Source organism: Felis catus, chromosome A1 (assembly GCF_018350175.1).
Source record: "Felis catus isolate Fca126 chromosome A1, F.catus_Fca126_mat1.0, whole genome shotgun sequence".
Taxonomy (NCBI): domain Eukaryota; kingdom Metazoa; phylum Chordata; class Mammalia; order Carnivora; family Felidae; genus Felis; species Felis catus.
In genome coordinates, this window is record NC_058368.1 from 239,150,463 (window position 1) to 239,164,235 (window position 13,773).

Consider the following 13,773-nt stretch of genomic DNA (forward strand, 5'->3'; position numbering starts at 1 on the left):
TCTAAGTTTTTCCCTTAGGTGTGAACTCATACTTGTTGGGAGGTGGTTCAAGACTATAAAAATTCCACTTCTGAGCCCACTTTCACCCACTAATTTTAGTACAGAAATTTCTTGCCTGAGTTATTGCTACAACAGTGAATGACTGATGACTTTGTAAGTCACATCTGTCTCCAGTCACCTTTCCACAGCCCAGGATTCTTCATCAGCACTCTGCCCTAAGGAGAATTTTGTCTTTTTTTTTAATGTTTATTTTTGAGAGAGAGAGAGACAGAGACAGAGAGAGACAGAGAGAGCACACACAGGAGCAGGGGAGGATCAGAGACACAGGGAGACACAGAATCCAAAGCAGGCTCCAAGCTCTCAGCTGTCAGCACAGAGCCTGACACAGGGCTCAAACCCACGAGCATGAGATCATGACAAGAACCAAAGTCACACATTTAAAACAACTGAGCCACCCAGGTGCCCCAGGAAAACTTTGTCTTATCATTCATTCATTCATTCATTCATTCATTCGTCTATGCATACATATCAGTGTGGGCTTATGGAATCCTATTTTATTCACTGGGTTATGATCTATTACTATTCTTTTTCATTTTAATGCTGAAATGGTCCAGATTTGGCCAGTGAGAGCCCCCTTGGGATGGCTGTGTCCTGTGGGGTGTCTCCATTCCTCTCTGAGCACTGCCTCACTTTCTGGCTTGAGATGCTCTAAGCTTTCCTTGCTCCAACTCTGGAAAGAGGCCTGAGTTCCTTTTGATGGTGAACAGTATCTAGAAACCAAGATCTGAGTGTGAGCTATGCTCACAGTAACCTTAGACCTTGCCAGTGGGCAGAACACACACCTATACACACGTATTTATGTCTATAGCTATCTTTGTATTTTGAAAATGATGAGCTCACACCAGTACCTCCAATTCCAATCCAACATCACAGGATTCAGTACAGAGTGGAATTATTTTTCCTTTAATATTAATTCCTTTAATATTTGGTAGAGATTGCTTTAAAAACCTCTGGGTCTACATTTTAACTACTGATTCGACTTTTCAAAATAGTCATATGACTATTTAGGGTCTCCATTTCTTCTTGAGTCATTTCTAATGAGCTATATTTCTAGTAATGTATTCATTTGTTTTCCAACTTTTTGACATAAATTTGTTCATAATAGCCTTCAGTTACCTTTCAAATATGTGCAGCGCCTAGAATCATGTTCCCTTTAGGTCCCTAATACTATTTACTTTTTTTTCCTCATTCAGTTTCACTAGATATTTACAAATTTTATCATTTTAGAGGAACTCTATTGTATGTTTCTTTTCTGTTTCACCAATATCTTCTCTTTTATTATTTGCTTTCTTGGACTCTTTTTGTTTATTTTGCTTTGCTTTATCAGAACTACTGAACCTAATGCTTAGTTCATTAATTTTCCACCTTTCTTCTTTCATATATAAACACATAGGGTTATTTATTTCTGAGGAATACTTTAGCTGCATGCCCCACATTTTGATTTGTAAATATTTTCTAAGTTTCATGATGTTTTCTTTTTTCATCTATGAGTTATTTACCAGTGTGTTTATTTCCAAATATAAGGGTTTTGAAGTCATCTTTTATTACTGATTTCCAGCTCAGGTGCATTGAGGTCTTATAACATGCATTTGTCATGATTTTGTCTTTTGAAATTTATTGAGACTTGCTTTCATTGGCCAATATGTTTTCAGTATATTTATAAATTCCACGTGGGCTTGAAAAGATGTGAATTCTATAGTTTCAGAGTAGTGTTTTCTGTGTGTCCTTTAGATTTTGCATTGTGAAATCTCCTAGAATCTTTACTGATTTTTATTTATTTGATCTATTAAACACTGAGAAAATAACTTAAAATCTTTCATGGGGATGAATTCATCTGTTTTTCTGTATAGTTCTGTCGATATTATATATTTTCAAGGTTATGTTACTGGAAGCACATAAATGTAAAATCATTTCAGTGCTGGGTGGCTCAGTTGGTTAAGCATCCAGCTCTTGATTTCAGCTCAGGTCATGATTTCACAGTTCATGAGTTTGAGCTCCAGGTCAAAGCTTGGGATTCTCTTTCCCTCTCTCTGCCCTTCCCCTGCTTGTTCTCTCTCTCTCTCAAATAAATCAACTTTAAATAAATAAATAAATAAAACAATTTTAGTGCTTGATAAAATGTTTTCAATTTAAAAATTTTTAATTGATATAAATTTTTAAAATCATTATGTAGTGACCCTCTCATGATCTCCAGTTATGTTTTTTAACCAAAAACTAAATTTTTTTTACATTAAAATGGCTTCATGAGATTTCTTTCAGTTAGCATTTTTCCATCCTTTTTCTTTCAACCTTTCCATGCCATTTGTAAACAGACATAGTAATCCACTCTAATAATCCTTATCTTTCAGTTGTCATGTTTAGTCTATTCACATTTACTGTAATTCATGACATATTTGGGATTTTGTGGTTTCTACTCCCCCTTCCACATCTCTGTTTTCTTCTTTCTTGTCTAAGAATATTGATTACATCTACTTATTCTACTTTGTCTCTCCACTAGTTTTAAGGGAAACCCCATTTCTTTCACCCTGATGATTATTATGGGCAGTTTATGATGAATTAATTAGCCAGCTTCCATAGGACATTAACACAAGAACCACCAAAGTCTGTGCCTCAAGTCTCCCTCTCTACTTTTATGGTTAGGAATTTATTCTCTCTCTCTTGTTCTTCCAACATGGTAGTACTACTGTTTTATACTCTCAGTGTTTGTGTCAATCTGCCCACACGGTCACCACCCTCCTGCTCCTCCATTCGTCTCCACTCCAGGTCTCCCACCTGGAATGCCCTTCCTTCTGCATGAAGTACATCCTTCAATATTTCCTTTAGTAGAAGTGCCAGGTGGCTCAGTTGGTTAAGCATCCAACTCTTGATTTTGGCTCAGGTCATGATCTCATGGCTCTGTGCTGACAGCATGGAACCCGCATGGGATTCTCTCTCCCTCTCTCTCTCTACCCCTCCCTCACTTGTGTACATGCACTTTCTCAAAAATAAATAAATAAACATTTAAAATTTCCTTTAATAAAACTCTCTTTGGATTCTCAGCTTCATTTTGTTTTTGGTCTCTGAGTATTCCTTAATCTCCTGCTTGCCCACTGATATATTTTGACAGGTTTCAGATATTTTATCTTGCATTTTTGGCTGTTAGCAGCAAGATGACCGATTAGTTACTGGCCTGTTGTATTGTTGGAAATGGAAGAAGGCATATATTTGGTAGCAGAATTCTTCCACTAGACTCTAAACGCCCGGGGATGGGGACCATGGTGGATCTTCTGTTTTCTTGCCTTATAACAGGTTGTTAATATGGAACTCTTTCTGTCTGAAAGAGTTGAGGCCCCAAGACAACAAAGTGCCAACTATACCCAAGTCCCAAAGTGAGATTCCAGGTGACCTGGGGAGGGTTACAAAGGAGGTGTCAGAAACAAGAGATGCTCAAGGATGGGAGGAGGGTCTCCTTGGAGAGTCTGTGTTGTGAGTTGCATGCCCCCACCTGTACCCTGAAGACTGGCATCTCTCTACACTCAAGAAATCCAAAGGACAAAGGTGGGGCCTAAGGCTCCTGGTAGGCACCTGGGCTGCATCCATGTGGGAAGTGCCATCTACCAACCTAGTGGGTCTAAGGTGAGTGTTTCCTGGGGAGCAGGTAGGGTCATAATGCCCAACCACTGGCCTGGGATGTCTCAAGTCCTCCAAGAGGGTGCCTGGAGACATGAGCAGAGACTGCAACAGAAGAGGCTAGAGGTACCTTCTGACATCTGAGGCTAAGAAAGGAGGTGACAGGGACCAGCTGGAGAGGACAGAGTGCCAGCGTTACCAACCACAGTAGAAGACCCCTCTGGGTCCCCCACTGAGCCTTGCCGGCCAGCTCACGGCAATGCCAGTCATGTAGGACCTCAATGAACCCTCGCCTCTCCTCCCTGCTGCTGCTCTGAACCAGAAGGGCAGGAAACCACAGCTACCAGTGGGGCAGGACCAAGAGGAGAAGCAGCCAGCCTGAGCCCCCGCCCTTCTGCCTGCTGGAGCTCCAGGTGAGGGCTGGGAGAAGGCTCACACTTGAAAGACAGATCATACTAATACCAAGCTCAGCCTGCATAGGAAGCCAACATTATGGAGTGAAGGGGTGGGGAGGGGACACTGAATTCCCTGGAAGGGACCAGAAACATCCATAGCTGCCCTGGTTCTTCCATGGGTAGGGGAGGAACCAACCAGAAAGGAGATTTGCTGGGACGGGGAGAGAAAAAAAAAATCAAAGCTGTTTTGTGCTGACCCTGAGTTCTGGCTACTTATCAGGTCTGAGCAGATGCAGGTACCAGAAGGGAGGGAGTGAATCGGTGCACAGACCAATGAGTGCTTGCTCTTCTTCCTGGAAGTAGCTAAGATATGGTAAGGTAAATAAAACAGTGCATAGAAGAATCAAGAGTGATCTGAGGAGTGCTGGGGGCCCTTCCTGTGGGGTCAGAAGCTGGTGGCCACAGACAGTAGGACAGGACAGGCACTCTATCCTGAATGACCCAACACTAGCGTGTCTTTGCTGGAAATGCCCCAGGGAACCAATTCTGGAAGGTGTCAGTGTTGGGAAGGAAGGGGTAAGGAAGGTGGTTCCAGCAGCAGATGAGGTGAGAGGCAGCAGTGACCCGTATCCATGTGCCTGGGGGACAAAGCCCCTGGACGCTCCACGTGAGAGGAGAGGGGGCAGGTCCCAACCCTCTTGCCCCCAGAAGGCCCATCTCAGTCAGCCTGGGTCCCTGTAACAAGACACAACGCACGGGCGTGTAAACGGCAGGTAAGTATTCCTCACAGCTCTAGAGGCTGAGGCCTGAGATCAGGGCACCAGCAGATTCAGTTTCTGGTGAAATCTTTCCTGGCTTCCTCAGACCAACACTAATCCTGTGGGGTCAGGTCCTCCGCAGGGCCTCATTTAACCTTAATACTCCTTAGAGGCACCATCTCCAAACACAGCCACACCGGGGTGCGGGCCTTGGTGTGCGCATTTGGAGGGATGCACAGGGCTCATCGAGAGAAGGGTAACTCTAGTGACAGCTGAAAACTGGTACCACTCAGCTAGCTGTACACGCCTCCATTGCTGGTCCTAAGACCATCAAGGCAAACTGCCCTCCTGACATGCTGCGCGCGGGCAAGGCCCCTCGGGAAGGTTCTGGGGCACACCCTCCTGACATGTGGGCTTCTGGACCCGTCCACCAGGTGAGCAGGGGCCAGGACTCACCCCTGCAGGGCTCCATTTGGCATGTGCAGAATCGAGCCCCACGGGCTGAGCGGAGAAAACGCAAAGGGACGGGAGGCCCAGATACGACCCATGGGCAGCACTGACCCAGGGTCGGAATCTCGACGTTCCCACAGACAGCCGAAACTGCTTTTCCACCTCCCCCTTCTCGCTTCATTCTGCTTATCGCCCCTGTTGCCCTCTCTGACACTTCTCTCCACAGAGTCAGGAGCCCTGGCTGATGTTCCCATCACAAGACTCACGGGATGGACACACCGTGTGGACCTTGGGTCCGTTACCTGTGAGTGGTGGTTCTCCACCACCTGAGCTTTGCTCCTCTGGCCAGCAAGTGTCCCAGATGAGCCCACACTGCAGAGCTAATGCCTGGGAGCGTGGCCGTAACCAACTACCAGGCTTAAGTGAGGAGGTGCTGGGGCTTCTCAGGCCCCACATCCTGGGGGAGCCCACCTCGAGGGTCCTGTTTGTCCTGACTTCCCCCTTTTTCTCAGCCCCCAATTTCCTATCGTGTGAACGATGAAATCCACAAGACTGGAAAATCCCAGTCTTGCGTTTGAGCAGAGGGGTTGATAACGTAGAAGCACTGACTGGCCCCTTGCCTGTGCAAAAACCAGATAAAAAAAAAAATTAAAAATCTGCTGCCTTTCAAAAATCCACAAAAGCCAGCACTAAAGTAAACATCACAGGCAAGTTTTCAGGCCTTATTACCATCTGAAGCTGAAATTTTCCAGGTCACATCCTTCCCAAAGGTGACATTTTATGGAAGCTTTAATGAAATTAACTCATCTATTTCTGAGTCAGGAAGTGCAGATTAAGATCCGATTTTTTGCAGCCTGACTTTTTTCTAACTCCACAGTGAAAATGAATTCAGGAAACTTTCTACAATTTCCTCTAAACTGTGCAGCTTCAAGGGGATCCCACACTTTAGAACCCTTGACAGAAACGGTGCTGTGGAGAAACCAAGTTTTGTTCTGACACCTGACTGTGACAGTGGCCAGGCAGCTGTGAGCTTTGGGCTGGCCCACCTGCCGCAGGACCTGGAGTCAGCCCTAGCTACTCGGACAGACCTGAAGGGCGTCCGCGTGCACCAGCGGGAGGCGTGGGGGGGCAGGTCAGGAACATCACCGACCGCCAGTTAAGAGAGGTGAGGCGTTCAGGCAGATACTCGAATAGCTGCCTGAACCCCTAGAAACAGCAGACAGGAGCCTTTCAGAGACCACCAACCCTGGCCTGGCTGGGAACAGCTGGACCCATCCAGAGAAGTGACCTGGTTCCCTCCCGACCACCCAGCCAGGAGGTCAGGTCTGCAAGGGTGTGCCAACAGGAGGTAAACCACCAACCCCACCCAGGGCAGCCCCAAACCTGCCCGAGCTGCCTAAAGAGGCCACCGTGGAAGCTGAGGTGGCCGTCCATAACAGAGGGGCTTCGCAAAGGCAAGTCTGGGGACAGCGCCCTTGGTGTGGACACCTGGCTCTCCGGTGCATTTTGTATGACTTTGTCGACTTACTCATCACATCACAAACCTCCTAGAAAAGCACTCTTGTCCTGCACAACACGAAAATGTTCCAAGTCACCTCAGTGAACTGATCTTGTCACCATCGGGGCTCAGAGTGCCCACCAGATAGCCACGGGCATGAGGAGGCAGGCCCCCAGCATGGGGATAGAACCCCTGGGGCCTGGGGCTGTGCCCCAGGGCAAAGCGATGGGCCCTGGGCATGGGGATAGAACCCCTGGGGCAAGGGGCTGGGGGCCCCTGGGGCTCTCAGCTTCTACTCAGAGCACAGATGCTCGGAAGAGCACCCCCAGTTACACCGGTCTTCCCATCTGCGGGCCTTTCTTGGCCCCTCACCTGAGGTCCCAGAGCCACCAAGAACCTGAAATCTAAGATTCCAGTACTTCAAGGAGAGAGGGCCTGAGCCAGACATGTGGACACTGGGAAGGAGAATCCAGACAATAGACATGGCTTTGAATGTGGCCAGTGAGAAAACACAGCAGCTGCAGCTATGGAGGTTGGGGGACAGGACTGCACTGCATATAGCTGGTCCTGTCACCCGAGGGCCTGGGGATACCCCAGTGCAGCTGGGGAAGGAACACAAAACCCCTCCGTCCCATGGGGAAGGGGCCCAGACCACAGCAGGGAGAATACAAGTGACTAGCAGCCCCTGCCCCTGCCCCATCCCAAGATGTAGGACCTTGGCAGCAAGGGGCCAGAGCCTTGGACAGACTGGGGTGAGGGGCTGCCTCAGCGCAGCCTGCAGACAGCGCCTGCCCCTCGCCTCCTGTGGGAAGCCCACCAGCCCACAAGACCCTCCTGGTGACCTCCACTGAGTGCCACGCACCATTCTCTGTCACCCTACAGAATACTTCAGCAGGAGTGTTTTGTGAGCTTGGGCTCCAGCCATGGAAGTCTGGGTGACGGACACCCAGGTGGCACCCTTTTAACCCAAAGGAAGAGTGCGAGGTTTAGTGAGGAAGACCGACCTGGGCTGAGCGCTGGGTGAGCTCCAGCCCCGGCTGCGAATCCCACGGGGCCACGTCAGGGATGGAAGAGGCAGCACGGGGATGCACAGGGGAACAGGGGAGCAGGGATGCCCCAGAGGGGTCCTGGGCATGGCCAATGTGGCAGCCACCAGCCCTCAGGACCAAGCCTGGCTCAGCAGGCCACATGGCCATCCAGCCCAGTGCACTCGGCCTCCCCATGATGACAGGTGGCCTTTCCATGATGGGACATCTCAGTGTGGCTCAGGACCAGCCCAGACTACCCACTGGGCTCCACACCCCAGAGCAGAGAGGGCACACACATGGGTGAGCCCCCAGGGTTCTGGGGTGTCAGACGGAGGTTGGGAGGGAGCTCCATGCAGAGCTCTCACACACAGAGCAGGCTCTCCGAGCCCAGTAGTGGTCAGAGGATCTGGGATTCCTGCTCCATGAGAGAAAATGGAGGCCAACGTGTGGGGGGCCCTTTGGGAGGGGTCAGTCGGCAAGGTGCCCAGGTGGAGTATGCACTGGGCAGAGCTGCCTGCAGGCCCCTAATGTTTCCTCATGGTGGGGTCTCTGGAGGCAGTTGGGATTGAAGGTAGGCTAAGTCCTCAAGAAAACCGCCCTCCCTCTCCTGGGGGGCTGCAGAAGGCCAGCAATGCACAGTAGCCGAGTCGCACCTCAGACGTGTCTGATTAAGGTGCGTTCGGGCCTTGCCATAATCGTCTCAGGGCAAATTGTCCCCACAGGTGTGGGAGCTGGGACAGACCTGGGTTCACATCACCCGAGGACCTCAGCCCTGGCCAGCGTCCTCACTGCAGCCCAGGGTGTTATGTGCAGCAAAATGAGGATGTGCAAAAACCGACCTCCAAAGCCTTTGGGTAGAGAGTATAGACTCTGCTGTTGGCCACAGCCCCCACCACTCCCTGGTGCCCAGACCTGCCCCTTTACACATTTGTCTTACCCACTCCCAAAGACATGTAGTAAGTTGCGATTTGGTAAGAAGTTCAGACTTAATTCGGGACGATGACGGCAGTCGTGGGCCCTGAAACAGCGTGGTGACAGCCACATTTCTTTACCAGGAACTGAGCCAGGACACGTGGAGAATGAGGCCTGGTTGGGAGCATCAGATATAGGAGAGCACCCATCCCCAGCTACTGCAAGGGACTGACACACCAGGGACCCCTTGCGCCGAGGGGCTGGTGCCTGGCTGGGATCACAGCATCCCCGGGACAGACAAAGCAACAACACGGAAGGATGGCCACCCAATAGTGACACGGGCTAATGGGGGAACACGGCCTCCTGAGCTCAGCCCTGGTCCTGCTTCCCCACAGAGAGGATCTGCCTGGTCCTCTGAAGCCCTGAGGCTGTGGGGAAGCTGAGCAGGGGGAGGGCCAGCCCCTGAGCCTTGCACAGAGCTGCCCTGGGTCATCAGCACTCAGTGCCGCTCCTCTAAATGATTACCCAAGACAGGGTGCAAACTGGTCCATCCCAGTAAAGTGGGGTGGGCCCGGGTGAGACCGAAGCGAGCCCAGGTGACACCCAGCTGAGCACAGATGGACAGAAGAGAGTCCTACCTTCAAAGAAGCTCTTCACCCTGAGGTAGCTGACGCTGAGACGCAGGACGGAAAGCTTGTCCAGCTTAGACACGATGTCAGGAGGAAGCGGAAGCAGGCTGGCCAGGTGGTCCAGCTCGGCGTTGAGGCGGTCCCGGTGCCGCTTGGACGGGTTTGACTTCTCAGCCCCCGTGGCCGGCCTCCTGCAGGGAAGCAAGCGCCATCAGACTCGGGGTTTCCCGCCAGGGGCTGTCACCCCATGGAGCACACACCTGTCCCCAGAAGTGACCTTATGGCGTGGATCAGCTTCTAAGTGAGAAAAGGTGCTGAAAAGGACAAAAGGCTCCTGCTACTGTGCATACGAGGAAGCTGGGATCCATTACCAGGAAGGGCGCTCAGAGACAGAGAGCAGGTCTCCTTGGACACAGCTGCAGGCAAGCTGTGTGGCTTCAGCACATTTCTTGACCTCTCTGTGCTAACTTTTCCCCAAGTGTGAGGAGGATCCCTGGCCCCAGGCTGCATGTGCTCAGCCTCTTCCAGGCTTTTCTTAAACGCAGGACCTTTTCAGGACCTGCAGTCCAGGTGTGACTGATGCTTCTGGGCCTCAGTTTCTCCTCTACACAGCAGGGCTGAACGGGTCCGAGGAGGGGGTAACAGAGGACCCTTGGGCACCTGGGCGCTGTCCCACCCGCCCTTCTGAAGCCCTGACGTCATGGGCTGTGCCTCTGTGAGGTGGCTGGTGGCCTGGGTTCCATTTCCCTTTGCCCCACAACAGATCTGCTCTCCCCCACAAGGGGGATCCCCCTGCCCAGGGCTTCCCTGTCCACCATCCTGGTAGAGGGCAGAGCTGGCCTCCCCCATCTGACCCTCTTACCACCCCCCCACCCCCCACTGCCGGATGACAGTCCCTCTCCTCTGACCCTAACCGCCCTCACAGAAACAGCTCTATACAGGCCCTTCCTAAACATCACCCACATCAAAGCATCTGAACCTAAAGTGGCAGCCAGAGTTGGGTGGAGAGGCGGCAGGGGGAGGGGCTGTTGGCGCTGGACCCAGGTTGCCTGGCTCCCAGGGCCTACCCTCCCTGGGGTCATGGCACCTGGGAGGCTGGAGGGCTCCTGCTTTTAGGGGCTGAGGTCTCTTTTGTCTAGGAGTTCCTATTTGTCCCTGTGTGTTCACTTACAAGTGTGGTGAGACCCAGCAATCCGTGTGTCAGGAGGAGCCAGCAGCACAAACCTACTTTGCAGAGTCTGAGGACCCCTGGCCACAAAAGCACAGAGAAGCCTGATGCCCCGATCCCAGAGGCCACTTCTTTGTTTGCTTTGAGGTACAATTCACACAACACTAAGCTTTTCAAAATGTACATTCACCTCTATCAAGTCCCAAACATCTCACGGCTCCAGATGAAACCCTGTACCCGTTCAGTAGTTTCTCCCGGTCTCCCTCCAGCACCCCTGGCAACCACAAGCTGCCTTCTGTCTCCACGGCTCTGCCTGTTCTAGACATTTCACACACGTGCAGCCACACAGTGTGAGACTTTTCGTGTCTGGCTTCTCCCACCTGGCATCATGTCTTCAAGTAACTGTGGTGCAGCGTTTATCAGGACCCCATTCCTTCTTCTGAGTGAATAACACTCCGTCGTGTGGATGGACCACATTTGCTCACCTGTTCACAACTCGATGGAAGTCTGGCCAGCTTTCAGTCGACGGACATCGTACCCAATGCCGTATGACCCTAAGACCCTGCTCACACCTAATTTTCAGTTCTCTCAGTGCACGCCCGGGAGTGGACAGCCGGGTCGGTGTGGTCACTCCATTTCACCTTCTGAGGAGCTGCCAGACTAGCGGCTGCACCCAAAGACATCACCACCAGCACCAGGTGAGGGTTCGGCGCTTCACACCCTCATGGACACATCAGTTTCCTTTTTCTGTAGAACAGCCATTTTCGCAGGCGTGAAGGAGTGCCTCGCTGCGATCTGACTGGTATTTTCCTTAACGGCCAGTAATGGTCACCCTTTCACATGCTTGTTGGGCGTCTGTGTGTCTTCTTTGGAGAAATGTCTCCCCAAGTCCTTTGCCCATTTTTCAACTGGGTTGTCTTTTTAATGTTGAGTTGTAGGAGTTCTTTATATTCTTGACAGAAGCCCTTTATCAGATACATGATTTACAAATATTCCTCCTATATCTTTGCTTTTCTCACTTTCTGCTGTTTTTCTTCCTTAATGAGGCATATGCCCCCAAATCACTCATGCTGCTGGGCAAAATTTAAACCGGCAGGAGGCCTGGAGATAAACTGAGCAGCTCCAGTGTGGGCTGGCACCTGCTGGCTAGAGCAGAGCCCCCCACCCCCACCCCAGTCAGTGAAAGACACCCGAGGCCTCCCCAGAGACACAGGAGCACTCAGGGCAGGTGTGAGGGTCAGAGAAGGGGAGACAGTGGGAGACCGGCAGGTGGCCCCTGCTGAAACCTCACCTCTGTGCAGGGCTGGGGGGGGGGGAGCTGATCCCCTGTCTCCCCAGACAGCCTGTGCCTGAAGATGAGCTGGGCCATGATATTTCTCTTACCCCTGCCCTCTTGGGGCACCTGTGGGAGGGACACTAGCCTGCTGGAGAAATGGGTGTTGGAAGAGACCCTTCAAAGTTTCTCACAATACTGGCTGTCCCGTGATGCATCTCTGCCACCCCATTCCCCAGCCCCATGGGCCAGAGCAGGAACCACCCCACCCCACCCCACGCCCACGGGCACGAGAGGGGATGGGGGTTGAGGGGCTTCAGGCTCAGGCCCAGGGGCATGTGGAGTAAGTTCCAAGTCCCCGGGCAGAGACTCAGCAGGTGATAGGGGACAAGGACCAGTGCCATTAGCACAGGGATAGTTCAGGCTCAGATGGAAGAGAGCCCTGGCACCAAAAATATAAAATACCTGGCGTACATCTGGCAATGCTCCCCTGAACTGATGTGTAGATTCAATGTAATCAAATTAAAATTCCAACAATGCTTTTTATAGGAACTGACACACTGATTCTAAAATTTACATGGAAACGCAAAGGACCAAGAATAACCAATGAAATAGCAAAATCGGGGGACCTATCCTTTTGACTTTAAGCCTGTCATAAATCTACAATGTTCCAGATGGCTTGGTATTACAGAAAAAATAGAAATATAGAACAAGGGAACAGAGTAAGGAGTCTAGAAATAAACCCACAGATTTTGGACAATTCATTTGATGAAGATACTACGGTAGTTCAAGGGAAAGAAAGTCCTTCCAATAACGGGGCTGGTCAACTGGAAACCCATGAAAACAGGTGAACACCAACTGTCACCACACATAATCCCCCCAAATTAACTCAAAGTGGGTCACAGACCTAAATCTATAGCCTATTATAAAACTTTACAAGAAAATACATAAGATCTTTGAGACCTTGGGATAGCCACAGGACTCTTAGAATACACACATACACTCAAACTCATAAAAGAAAAAAATGGGTCAGTTGATCTTCATTAATATCTTTTAAATGTCTTTTGAAAATCACCATTAAGAAAATGAAAGGGGGGAGCCTGGGTGGCTCAGTCAGTGGTGCGTGCGACTCTTGATCTCAGGGTCATGAGCTCGAGCCCCATGTTGGGCATAGAGATTAGTTTTTATTTATTTATTTATTTATTTATTTATTTATTTATTTATGAAATTTATTGTCAAATTGGTTTCCATACAACACCCAGTGTTCATCCCAACAGGTGCCCTCCTCAATACCCATCACCCACCCACCCACCCCTCCCTCCCACCCCCGATAAACCCTCAGTTTATTTTCAGTTTTTAGGAGTCTCTTACGTTTTGGCTCCCTCCCTCTCTCACTTTTTTTTTTCCTTCCCCTCCCCCATGGTCTTCTGTTAACTTTCTCAGGATCCACATAAGACTGAAAACATATGGTATCTGTCTTTCCCTGTATGACTTATTTCACTTAGCATAACACTCTCCAGTTCCATCCACGTTGCTACAAAAGGCCATATTTCATTCTTTCTCACTGCCACGTAGTATTCCATTGTGTATATAAACCACAATTTCTTTAATGTTTGTTCACTCTTGAGAGAAAGAGTGTGAGTGGGGCAGGGGCAGAGAAAGAGGGAGGCACAGACTCTGAAGCAGGCTCCACACTCCGAGCTGTCAGCACAGAGCCCAACGTGGGGCTCAAACTCACGAACCACGAGATTATGGCCTGAGCTGAAGTCGGACGCTCAACTGACTGAGCCACCCAGGCGCCCCTAGAGATTACTTTTTCAAAAAAGAAAATGAAATGAAAAGGTAAGCCATAGATTGGGGAGAAATGTCCACAAGAACTTGTATCCAGAATATGTAAAGCAGTTTTAAAATTCAGTAAGAAGACAGCAGAGAAGATATGTGGATGGCACACAAGCACATGAACAGACGCCCAGCGCCCGTGGGGAACGAGGCA

General features: G+C 50.1%; 1 protein-coding gene across 6 annotated transcripts in view; it reads right to left on the bottom strand.

The window, feature by feature from the left end:
• The window catches only part of AHRR (aryl-hydrocarbon receptor repressor), a 96,972-nt gene that overhangs the window by 60,239 nt on the left and 22,960 nt on the right, over positions 1-13,773 (bottom strand). For all 6 annotated transcript variants that reach the window (XM_045039550.1, XM_045039555.1, XM_045039553.1 and 3 more), the window contains one exon: positions 9,349-9,530. In XM_045039550.1, coding sequence (XP_044895485.1) covers positions 9,349-9,530 — 182 coding nt within the window. The remainder of the gene's footprint in view (positions 1-9,348; positions 9,531-13,773) is intronic.